This window comes from Rhincodon typus, chromosome 8 (assembly GCF_021869965.1).
Source record: "Rhincodon typus isolate 14 chromosome 8, sRhiTyp1.1, whole genome shotgun sequence".
In the NCBI taxonomy this organism is placed as follows: Eukaryota; Metazoa; Chordata; class Chondrichthyes; order Orectolobiformes; family Rhincodontidae; genus Rhincodon; species Rhincodon typus.
In genome coordinates, this window is record NC_063339.1 from 45,876,673 (window position 1) to 45,889,915 (window position 13,243).

General features: G+C 40.7%; 1 protein-coding gene across 1 annotated transcript in view; it reads right to left on the reverse strand.

The window, feature by feature from the left end:
* Positions 1–13,243, reverse strand: part of armh4 (armadillo like helical domain containing 4) — an 83,674-nt gene that overhangs the window by 11,020 nt on the left and 59,411 nt on the right. The window contains exon 5 of the mRNA XM_048600343.1: positions 625–656. Within this exon, the coding sequence (XP_048456300.1) occupies positions 625–656 (32 nt within the window). The remainder of the gene's footprint in view (positions 1–624; positions 657–13,243) is intronic.

The following is a 13,243-nucleotide window of genomic DNA, read 5'->3' on the forward strand; positions in this document are numbered from 1 at the left end:
TCTGCTTGATGTGGAAAGTCTTCTTGGGGCCTGGGATGGGGGTGAGGTCCTAGCTGTTTTATTTTGGGTGGTGAAATATTTTCTTCCAAACTTTCAAATTTTCATTCTAAAATGCTCATAATTTGGTTCAGATTCCATTTAAAGTAAACACAAAGACTCAAATATCAAACACATGAGCCCAGACTCTGTGGTAAACATAACATTGAGATTAACAGCACTCAGCAAGATTTAAGAGTAAGTCAAGCCACAACTGCCAACATCTGCATTTGTGCAGTTAAATGCTGAAATTAGGAAGGTGATCTCTTAGATACCTGGTTTCTCCACAACCTTTGCTATCCTGCTATCTTGCTGAGGCTCAGCATTGAAACAAGTGCAAAGAGTTTATAATTGTGCTACTACCATGATAGATATACACTAAAACACACCAGGATAACAAAATTACTTCTGTCCTTTCAACTAGAACAGAACTAAGAAGTTTAAAACAGTAACAGAGAAAAGGCAGATGTAACTTCCTTTAAATGAATCCTTAAAATTGCAGAACATCAAAGTGAGAGACAGCTCAGTATTGAACGAAAGCATGTAATAAGTGTATGGGCCCAAAAGAAATCATCCCGAGGCACTTACTTTGTCTTTGATTTTCTCCAGCCAGCTTCTTACTGAAAAAGGGATAGACGGAAATAGTTGTATTACTGAAAATAAATATTATTTTGAGGCAAATATTAGAGAACGGTGAATTTTTTTATTTTATGGTAAAATTTACTGAAGACATCATTAGAACACATCAGTGACCATAGCGTTGAATCAGAAATGGCACAGGCAATCTTATTCTTTGCTTAGTTTGTAAATAATTCTGATTGCCTTAGAGTGCCCATAAACCTTAATCTTGTATTATACCAACAGATAACAGTCATCAAGTTCCTTGCCATTACTAGGTTAAAATCTTTTCCCCCCTCACAAGTTTAAAATTATCACTAAAACATGAGACTCATTTAATTCTTTCAGAACAAACACATTCAAGATAACTTGTAACAGAATTTGTAAAGATGCTTTGGTGTGTTTCTTAAGAACTCAATTTATCTTTTATTTTGTACCTAAAGACCAGAGGTACAGATGATTTCACTACCTCAATAAATAGAATGGAGAAAGTTAATAAGATACAACCACTCACTGTTAGGCATCTGCCATTCCTTACTCAGTTATACATTATTGAGGTGACAATTAGATTCTTGAGGGAGACACTGTATGCTCTCTTACACAAAGTGAATCAGATTATTGGCTTCAGTTTACTTGCCCAGATGAGCAGTACTGCAAAATTCAGGAGCATAATTTTACACTGTGGTCCAATTCCAATCCATGCTACCATGGATCATTTTCCAGGATACTGATATGGAAATAACTAGAATTGAGCACACCCTTTGGGGATGATCAACAGAAGATTTAGTCCTTTTACTGGTACTATTGAAGTACTGGTCTCAATAACAACAAAATAACAGCAAATGTTCCATTACTCTGCTACTTATTACAAGGGAATGATTACAATGGCAAAGGTTGTATCTCTATAGCAGTGCTTTGGTCAATAATGTACTTCTTGCTGTGGTAAAATTTATGCCTTTGAAGAGAGAAATTTTAACAGTGATTCCATTTATAATAATGGGTCTGAAGATTCTATTTGAACGGATCTTGTTGTGCTCTAAATGTAAATAATAAAGGCATCAGAAGCAAACATTTTAAAGAATCACATAAAATCACACTGCTGCCAGGTCTTCAGCACCATTATTTTTCTGTTTAAGTAACACTAGTGTGAACAGTGGTGGTGCAGCAAATTTGCAATCAGCATTAATTTGAACGGAGTTGTGGCAATGATATTTGCTTTCTAGCTATTTTTGCTGAAGATGAACAACAATGTGACCCAAAGATTCCCAGAAAGTATCATGTGGTAGCATAAGTAATGATGTATGTTATTCACAGCCTAATTACCTAGAATGGCAGTACAAGAATACAGCATACAGAGATGTATCATTTTTATGGCACAAGTTTACAACAGCTTCTTTGCTTTTTAAAAGCTACAAATCCTTTATATATTTGAGTTAAGTGCTGGTGCTTCTGAAATCCAATCATCTATAGTTAATAAGTGAGAACTGCTGAGTACTGACTGCTAAAAAATTACATCATTCATTGTTTGAAAATGAATTTAAAAGACTACAATTCTGTACTAATTGAAGCTGGAGTTGATAATGTTTAAAAATAGTGAATTCTCTTTTCTGATAATAAAATGCTACTGTAGTCATCAGCAAAGGGACATAAAGTCAAGGCAGCACATAAATGGAAGATACCACTCAACTTAAATCTCTGATCATGAAGTTTTTCAGCACAACAAGTGCTGTTTTACCTGCAAAATGGCAAATGCCATTATATAAACACAAGTGGCTAGTGCTACTTGCAAATGGTACCATTTTAGAGACAGAGTGTTCACAAATGCAGGAAGCATCCAAAAGATTTTTGGAATAGATTTGTAGCTCGGGTTGTGCGTGTTGAGGTTGGTTGGCTCGCCGAGCTGGTTCGTTGTTGTTCTGCTGGGTAACATCATCAGTGCAGCCTCCAATGAAGCGCTGTTGTGTTCTCCCGCTTGGTTTTTAAACTCTGGCGTCCATTGAGCCGGATTACCTCACTTCCGGTTTTCCTTCGCAATGGAGTGTATATGGGGGCGAGTTCTATGTGTTTGTTGATGGCTTTCTTTGTGGAGTACCAGGCTTCTAGGAACTCCCGTGCCGGTCTCTGCTTAGCTTGTTCCAGAATCTTGGTGTTGTCCCAGTCGAATTTGTGGCTCTCCTTATCCATGTGAATAGAGATGAGTGAGTATTGGTCATGTCTTTTTGCAGCCAATTGGTGTTCGTGTACTCTTGTTGTCAATTTCCCTCCTGTTTGTCTGATGTAGTGTTTGTCACAGTCTCTGCAGGGAATCTTGTATATGACATTGGTCCTGTCCGTAGTGAGTAGTGGATCTTTGGTTCAGGTGAGCAGTTGTCGTAGGGTTGATACGGGTTTGTGTGCTACTCTGATGCTTAGTGGTCATAGGAGTCTTGTGGTTAGGTCCGATCTGTTCCTGATACAAGGTAGCGCGATGAGTGCCTTGGGGCATGTAGTATCTTCCTGGTGTTGTTCGTGTAATAGGCATCTTCTGACCCACTGTTTTGGATATCCATTGTCCTTGAACACCTGGAAGAGGTATTCTTCTTCTCGGCGTAGCTCTGTGCTGCTGCAGTGTGTTGTTGCCCGTTTAAATAATGTTCGCACGCAGCTTCATTTGTGTGTGTTAGGGTGGTTACTGTTGAAGTTCAGTACTTGGTCAGTGTGTGTGGCTTTTCGTGTACTTTCATTTGGAATTCGCCATTTGTCTTGCACTCTACCATGACGTCTAGGAATGGGAGCTGTTTGTTCCTCTCCTCTCTGGTGAATTTGATTCCGGTGAGGGTGTTGTTTATTAGTTTGTGTGTCTCTAGTTTGGTCCGTTTAATGATGACAAAGGTGTCATCCACATAGCATATCCATAGTTTTGGTTGGATTAGCGGAAGGGCCGTACTTTCTAGTCTTTGCATCACCACCTCAGCTATTAGTCTGGAGATAGATGATCCCATGGGTGTCCTGTTGATTTGTTCGTATGTTTGGCCATTGAAAGTGAAGTGGGTGGTGAGGCATAGGTCCAGTAGCTTCAGCATGTTGTCTGTGGAGTTGGTGTCATTAGGGTCTTGTTCTTGTTTTAGTAGTGCTGTCATTGTTTCCCTTGCTAGTGGTATGTCTATTGATGTGAATAGGGCAGTGACGTCAAACGATACCATGGTCTCACCGTTATCTATCCTTATGTCTTTGAATGAATTGAGGAACTCTTGGGCTGAGTGGATTGAGCAGGGTGACTTGTTGACGAGGTACCTTAGTCTCCTTTGTAGTTGTTCCTTGGCTAATCTGTGTGATGGCGTGACTGGTAGGGAGACTATGGGTCTAAGGGGTACTTCCAGTTTGTGTACTTTTGGGACTATTGCCCAGAAGTTTTTGTTTACTGTCATCACTAAAATATTATTTACTTTAGTTCAAGCCCTTTTTTTTAGCACAACGCATTGCAAGAAAACAGGGACGCAATTAGGTTGCAGTACAAGCGTAAAGAAGTCTTTCTACAATGATATAATACTTTGGCAAGACCACATCCAGAGTATTGTGAATTCTTTATCTAAGGAAAAACACACTTCCCTTAGAAAAGGTGCAACACAGGTTCACCAGATTAATTCTTGATATTGTCAAGTGGAGCTAGGCCAAGATCTAAAGTCTCAGGTGCTGGGATTGGAAGGATTTTTAAAGGAATAGTCACAAGTAGGAGATTTGAGTGGAGGCAGAGAGCACAGTGAGATAGTAAATCAAGACAATGCATCATCTTTACCAACACCAAGGATTCTGCCAAATTGACAGTAAAAGACAAAGAAAATACACAGAATAAAGGCAGATAAAAGTAGTCATAATTTTAGCACTGTTCAAAGTACAAAAATTGCCTAATCCAGATTCTAGAAAACATACTAACAATAGAAATTCTGGAAGCCCTAGCCGTAATCTTCCAATTCTCCTTTGATATGTACATGATGCTAAAAGATGTTTAGATTGCAAACGTTACACTCCTGTTCAAAAAAGGAGAGAGGTAAACCCAGCAACTACTTGACTATCAATGTCAATGGTAGAGACATCTGTGATAAATAAATTTGGGATTAAATTAATTGCCACATGGAAATGTATGAATTAATAGATGAAAGTTAGCACAGATCTGTCAAAGGCAAACAATCTGACTATCCAATTGAGTTCTTTGAAGTAATAGTACAGTGGGTTGATAAGGGTGGCAGGAGTGATAACGTTGATAACAAAAGAAGTTTAATTCAGCATTGCACAGACTTGGTTATATAAAAAACTAAACTTCCATAAATCCAACACCAATACTCAAACATACTTAAGATTTTAAAACTGTCACTTATGAAGCCATCAAAAAAATTAAGTCGTCAAACTATTGGAAAATATCTATTTCATTAACCACTTCAGAGAGAGTTAATTCTTCGAAAACTTCTTTAAAAACTGTCAAAATGTTTATTAAACTCCTTGCCAAGCATTCATAAAGAGCTCATCTATAATAATAAATCTTGGGAAAATCTAAACAACTTAGTCTACCAAAATTGCAAACAGAGATGTCTAACAGTGTTTTGAAACTCGAAGTGAAAGTTATAAACTCTCAATTTTAAAGGGTTGGGGATTTAAATTGTTTCAAATCTCAACAGCTAAGTAAACCTTAAGTCTACCCTTCAAAAATGTTGACATCTCTTCCATAAAATTGTGGTTTGCGCATAGTGGACTCAATGTCATTGCCAAAAAAAAAATGTGGTGTGTTTCTACTCAGCAGACAAATTAAATTTCTCAGCTGAGCTCAGGCTTCTCAACCATATAATTCATGTACAGACCCCTTGCAAAAATGGGATCTGCCAGAAATGGGAGGTGGAAATTCTGCATTAGATGCCAGCTTCCATTCTTAAGAAAATATCCTGACTCATTAGTGATCATTTACTGATGTTAAACTCACTCTTACATTCACTATTGAATGTGGCATTTCTCCCAATCAGTTCATTTGTTTCATACAAACATATGAACATATTAGTCGGGAGCAGGAGTTGGCCATTCAGCCCCTTCAGCTGACTCTGCCATTCAATAAAATCTTATTGCAAACTCAAATCCACATTCCCACCTCCCCCTTATAACCTTTCAACCTCTTGCTTAACAAGAATCCACCTCTGCCTTAAAATTACATATAAGGACTCTGCTTTCACTGCTCTTTTCAGGGAGAGTTCCAAAGATCTTGAACCTCAAAAATTTCACCTAATCTGTTAAATGGGAAACATCTGATTTTTATACAGCAATAGCTAGTTTTAGGTTTTCTCATAAGAGGAAACATCGTCTTCACATCTACCCTGTCAAAATCCTTTAGGATTTTATATGTTTCAATCCAGTCACCTTTTACTCTTCTAAACTCCAGTGTACAGGCTTAGCCTGTCTGATTTCTCATAAGACAATCCACCCATTCAAAGTATTAATCTGGTAAACCATCTCTGAACTGCTTCCAATGCATTTATATACTTCATTAAATAAAAAAAAGTAACCATACTGTGCACTGTACTCCCATATGATCTCATCAGTGTCCTGCATAAGTGAAGAATAACCACCCTCCTTTTGTATTCAATTTCCCTCACAATATAAACCATACGTTTCCTAGGAACTAACTTTTCACAATTCATGAATTCAGACACGGAGATCGCTCTGCATCTCACAGCTGTGCAGTCTCTCAATATTTAGATAATATGCTTCTTTTATAGTTTTCCTCCCCAAATGCACAACTTTCCACATTACACTTGATTTGCCACATCTGTGCTCACTCAATTAACCTATTTAGATTTTTTCTAACTTCCTTGTGTTCTCTTCACAACTATTTACTGCTTATTTTTGCATCATCAGAAAATCTGGCAACCAAACCTTCCTTTCCTTCATCTAAGTCATTCATATAAATTATAAATAGTTGAGCTTCCAGCAATCCCTGTGCCACACCATTATATCTTGCCAATCTGAAATAGAAACATTTACACCTATTCTCTGCTTCCTGTTAGCCAGCCAATCATCAATCCATATGCTACCCCCAACATGGCAAGTGTTTAATTTCTGCAATAACATTTGATGTGGCACCTTGCCAAATGCCTTCCAGAAATATCAGTACAACCACTAGTTCGCCTTTATCCACAGCATGTGTTAAGTCCTCAGAAGAACTCCAATCTGTTACTTGACTCTTGCCTCATACTCTCTATCCATTCCTGTCACAGTCTGTTTTATTATTTTCCATATTAATACCTTTCTCCTTGGCCTTGACTCATGGATTTACCACATCCAAGTTTTGTTGCTCTTGTCCAATGCTTTACAATTTAAAGAACTCCTTTTTAAACAAAGCAAAAATCACACTCTTTAAAATCCTGATTGTACTGCTTGCCAATGTTTTAAGAGTAACTAATTTCTGAAATGTGATTCTTCCTTTTAGAATGAGATGACTGGTTTTGATCTTACTCCCTTAGCTGTGGCAGGTTTTTATCCCTTTCGTATTCCCTCATTCTCCACTCTGTCTTCGGTTAGATTGATATAAATGTTTTCAAACAGGCTTCCAGCAAAATTTCCTCCTCTGTCCAAGGATGAGTGTGGGTCAGAAAACAACTACCACAAGCCTCATATTTGCCAAGCTTTTCAATGTTTTTCTCACATTTTAGATCTGGTGAATTGAATTTATTGGCTGATATATGATTGCAAACCTTTTGGGCTTTGATATCCAAAGCACCTTTCCAAAGCCACTGAAAAAGCAATTTATGAAGCACCTCAAAATCATTCAAAAGAAACAAAGCTGCATTTCCAGGGATTGCAGCATCTCAATTTCACTGGTCATTTAGAAACTGCAATAACCAACAGCATCTGAATGATGTGACAACTAAACGGACAATAATCTGCACACTTGCAGCAATATTCCATGCATAAAAGTGTTAAGGCTAGGGAAGTAACAATAGGCAGTGATATTATAAAAAAATCTGAATGGATCTAACTGACTCTTTGGAAAAAAGCGTGTCAATGCAGTAAGATGTAAAGAAAAACTGAATTGTGGCTTCTATGGTATAGCCCCTTTATTTTCCCTCATATAACCTGATATCAATCGCATTTGCAAATGATAAGCATTGCAACAAGCCTCCAACGTGTCACATTGCAGTCATTTTTGCCTGTTCCATTTCCCTTGTCAGAGAGGTGCACTTAACACTGCAATGTACTCAGAAAGAATAACTGCCCTGCAAGAATTCAAATAGAATGTTACTGCAGTATTCCCTTGTCCTTAATTAATTTGTTGACTTAGCTTATACGGGTAACTACAGTATAGATGTGGGCTCTGGTAATATTGTCTGAGGTTAAATTCTACTTAAATATAACATGTCCTGAAAATAGTGCAACACACTGGCCAAGGCAATACAGTTAAGTGGTTTGAAAGACTGCAATTTCACCTGCAGACTTAATTTCATTCAACACATCTCTCAGTCACTAAACAAAAAAACAATTAGTTGTGGACTAGATCACTTACCCTCTGGCATGCTCTGATCTCATTATCTATCTATCCAGGCTTTCGGATCAATAAGACACAAAACACAATATTATTCTTCTAGAATGCTTCCCAATCTATAAGTACCAACTGGTGAGGTGAAGTTCAATTCTCTGCCTCCTGGCAGATTTGGTGGTGCTGAAGCTTTTAATCAGATGGGACGTAGGTGGACCCTCCACCATTTACTTCTACCCTGATATAGTACAGGGTGGCAAGGTTCATGGGTGACCTTCCTGTCCGGCCAACAGGGCAAATTGAGAGGGCAATTAGTAGTATTCATCCAGCGCCAGGTGGGGAATTCATCATGCAGGGCGCCTTTACCTCTGATAATAACCGAAAGAACTACAGATACTGTAAATCAGGAACAAAAACAAAGTTGCTGGAAAAGCTCAGCAGGTCTGGCAGCATTTGTGCTTTCCAGCAATTTTGTTTTTGTGCCTTCACTTTTGAGTTTGCTTGCATGGTCCCATGGTGACTTTCTCACACAAAGGTATTTAGTGCCTGATTGAGGGACTGGGCACTCGGATGCCCTGGAGTCCTGTGAGAACAACACCCTTGTCTTTACTGCAGATACCCTCCGGTCGTCACCATAAGCTGATCCCATGACCCCTATCCCGCCATCACACGTTTAGGATTGAGCCCATCAACGATCCTAGGCTTCTTCATATGCATAGCTGGCATAACCACCATCTCCCTGGCAACACTGACTTGTTGGTGGCTCTCAAGGGCTGGTATTTCCACTCTGTGTCCTAGGGGAAGGCCTGCTGATGCTCAATTAGGCACTTAATATGGTGGTTACACCCAGCACACGGCAGCTCTCCTGTCATCAGATGAAGACCTCATCACCTCCATTGATTACTGTCCAAAAACAGTCTAATTTATTTGACATTTAAAGTACTTCTCACAATTACTTTAAAAGGTTTTCTGCAGTCTTTCACCTTCTTGTAATCCTATTTCCAGAAACAAGTCTGCTGAATCATGGTTTTCAGATCCATATTAAGTGAAATCAATTTTATTTTGGTTTCATTTCCAAGTTCTTTATACATCATTAACTGCATCTGATTGATAAAGTACTGTGCTAAATTTGAAAAATGAGCTGCTTGACAGTTTTGTCTACCCTTCAGACCTACAGGTATACGAACGCATATGAAGTGTATGCTTAATTTTTCTGAAGCTCCAATTTCCTGGGAACCATATTCAAAAAGAATTGCTTGAAGAGATCAACCAGCAAGAATAGATAATATGATATCTTGCTTTCCTTTGATACATTAAAAAAAAATCATCATCTTATTGTCAGCAAATTAAGTCATTTCAGACCACAGCTATGACCTGGACAATTGTGATGTTCTGTGGCATCATAAAAGTATAGCCCACCTCTTTTCAGGTGTTTTCCGTGTGACAGAAACAGAACTCAATCCAGCCTGCTGTAAAATACAATTTGTCTCTCTGCTCAGGAACCCAGTCATAACTTACTTGGCACCATCTCGAGCTGTTCTGTTCAGATACAGATTTTATTTCACTGCTGGTCATGCCAGACCCACTTTGTCATTCCCTAACTGAAGCCCTCAAAATGTCAAACAAATATCCATTCTCAGAAACACAAGTTGGTGCCATCAGTCATACAAAGTGCACATTTCTGGCTGGAGGTTTTTGACCCCCAACTGTGGGTGACTTGGAGATGGATGCATTTGTTGAAATAATAGATTCTTGGATTACAACCACATCCCAGCACCAATACATCCACTTCCAGGTCTAATGGTGGTGCATTTGGATGCCTGCGAGAAAGTCTATTGGGCATTAGTTTGTAAAGATCAGCAATTATTAATTGCTACAATTAACATACCTAGAAGATATTAATGCGGTGTTTATAAATTGAATTTTACTTCGATGAAGAGGAGGATTGCAGAATTGGCTCATAAAGATTGTAGGAAACGAATCAAAGAAAAAGATCTTCATAAAACTCATTTTGAATGAACTGCTGTCTTGTCCACCAGAACATAAGCGCAACACAATGACGCTAAATACCGTAGTGCTAACAATGTAGTATCAGGGAGTGTGGTGATGGGATCAAGTCTCAGTGCCCAACCCATGCCACATCAAAAAGAGAAATCACACAGATTCATACCAGGTCAGTACTTTGATGTGGAAATCAGGCCACGTAATTCAAGTTCTTCAGGTATTAATCAAACAGATGAAGTTTTTTTAAAGAGTAGGCAGAATCTTATAGGGGCCTGAACAATGTGGACTATCGTGAGAAGTGTCATACTGAATCTTTTAACTACATTCCAGGTGTTGAGGCAAGATTAGCTAGGCAGCAGTGGGTTACCTATTAAGAGGATTATTGCTTCTTAGCAACCTTAATAAATGAACACCTCATTTCATTAATATGTAGATTTCCATCTTACCACCTGCCATGAGCAAACTAAACACTGAAAATTTGACACAGTAGTCACTTCAATTCACTGCTAGCTGTGACTGTGCTCCAAGGTGGCCAGCACAATCTCTCAGAGCACAATTCATGGGCACCAGCTACAGGCAACACTTGTCCAAGGACACTGACACATATGATCATTGAAAACACTCCTTAGGATCCTCGTGATACCTCTGTGATTCACTTGGAAATAACAGATTTGCATTGCGGGGTGCACCAGGCTGCTGCAAGGACACTGACTGCACAGACAAAAGAGATTGGACTAGGCTATATCTTAAGGCATGTCACTTGTTCTGTGCTTGATTGCATGGTTGTTCACAGCATCCCTGCCTTGCTAATTAATGCAGTCACACAACGAAGCAGCTCGCCTTGCTAGTCAGCAGTCCTTAGTAATGGGGTCGATATCTTGTTGTACAGCAGTGTTGCACTATTTGCCAGCAACTTACACAGCAAAAACACTGCAGTGCAGCAAGCAGGCTTCTATGTTGCAATTCTTAGAGGAGTAGTCCTCGCTGAAGGTACCTGTCAGGGGGTCCCAGCACAGCAAGTCAAGGATAGCCTCTGGTATCAGTCTACGGGATTGGCCATGGTCAGGCATCTAGTCAGGGTGTTCGTGGTCAGGGGGTCTATACCTCTGCAGTCTGGGAAGTGAGTAACCCGTAAATCCTGTGGTTCCATAAGCAGATAATCCAAGGGGTAGTGCTAATGCCATCAAGGAGATGTACAGCCATCATTCAGGGGTCTGGGCACTTCTTGTCTAGGGCCTTCCTTTTCGGTCACTCCAGGGACTTGGCCACAGTCAGGCAGCCAATCAGGTTGGCCCATCCAGAGAAACTAAGGAGAAAGGATTACAGCTGGCCTTATTGGGAAAGGTGACTCAGGGGATTGGTAGCTACAGTCTTGGGAGAAGGGAGTGGGGAGGTGACAATTGTGAAAGGGAACAACTGTATTTGTAAGTGGGGGTGATACAGTAAAGGACGGGCAGGAATGGGGGTGGGGGTTGTTTCCCACACGGTCAGGAGCAACCTGGTTTCAAGACGGAGACAGTACATGCCTACACCTGACATGGTGACCTCATGCCAATGGCAGAGGGGGGAGGGAGGCTGCAAAAGATGGGCAGATGAGGGCTCATAGAAACCGAAAGAACTGTGGATGCTGTAAATCAGGAACAAAAACAGAAGTTACTGGAAAAACTCAGCAGGTCTGGCAGCATCTGTGAAGGAAAAAACAGAGTTAACATTTCAGGTCCGGTGACCCTTCCTCAGAACTGGACATAGAGGGCTCAGAGAGACAGGTTGCATGGGGACCTTGGCAGATGTGAAGCCTAAAGCCTGTGGAGACTGTGGGATGGGCTCAGGGTGTTTGGGGCCTCACCAATACATAGAGGTGGAGGCTGAAAACCACTGCCCAAAAAGCGCTCGCTGTCACCCTCCATCATGCTGGGAACGAAAACTACGCAATGGGAATGAAAGTGGTGGTGAACACAATCCGTGTGAGCAGGGCAAGTGTTGAAACCTGTGGGGGAGGGGGCCACAAGACCCACCAAAATGAAGCCCTTTTGAAAAAGGGAAACAACAGTACACCTAGATCCATCCACTGTACATGATACAGACCTGCAGGCTCCCTAATCCCCGGTGGTCCTAATGCATTGGCTTCCTAAACATGACATCACTGACCACTTCATTCAACACCACCACTTTCAGACAGAGGCCAGTGAAAGATTTGGGGCATTGAGCGGGAAAATGGTGCCAGTCGAACCCATTGCCCTTTATATGCCTTGACCATCTTGCTTCCACATGCTGCAGCAGGCTCTCAGACATTGATCCATGTTACATTTTATATGGACATGACATTAGGCATTGGGCTGGCATCGTTACACTCTGGGCTAGACAGAAACTCAAACAGATGTGGTACAAAACCATTAACATTTATGGAACTAAGATTTTAGCTACAGTGCACTGTCACTAATGTATCCTGAAAAGTTTTTTCCTCCCTCTACCTCCCAATATGTCTCAGTGTATACCAGGTTCCACCGATGTGGTGTAGGAAGCATGGTCAGCTGTGCAGTCTTAGAGGATGGTCAGGGGTGTTTGTGCACAGATTACCCAGACATGTTAAGGATCTTCTTGCCAGAAGCAAGTGGACTCTCCTCAGATTGAAACCTTGAGGATCTGAGAGGGGCAGGCAGGGTGGAAGTGGAGGGCCTGGCACTTCAGGGGTGCCCTGAGAGAAATCTTCTGAGAGGCCTGTGTGTGATTTCTCCTCTGACTGGGTGCTTCCTGGCACTGCCCTGACTCCTTGGGAGGAAGGATCACTTGGAGTTCACACCAGGTCCTGCCTTCCTGACATCGTGCCTCCAGTCCTGAGGACCAACAGGTGGGTGAATGGAATAAATGCCTATGCACACATCCAACAGACTAGGAGTGCAGGACCTGGCTTTTCATGAAGCCATCAGCCTGTTCCAGCAGGCAGCCAGATAATTGATCCTTGAAGCAGCTGGATCCTCTTAGCATAGATGCAATCCTGCAGCCTCTGACCTTTGAGAGCCATTGCCTACCACATTCCTGCCAGTTGCTCCTGCTCCTCCCTGTGCAAATGGACAAAGTCCCTGATTGCTG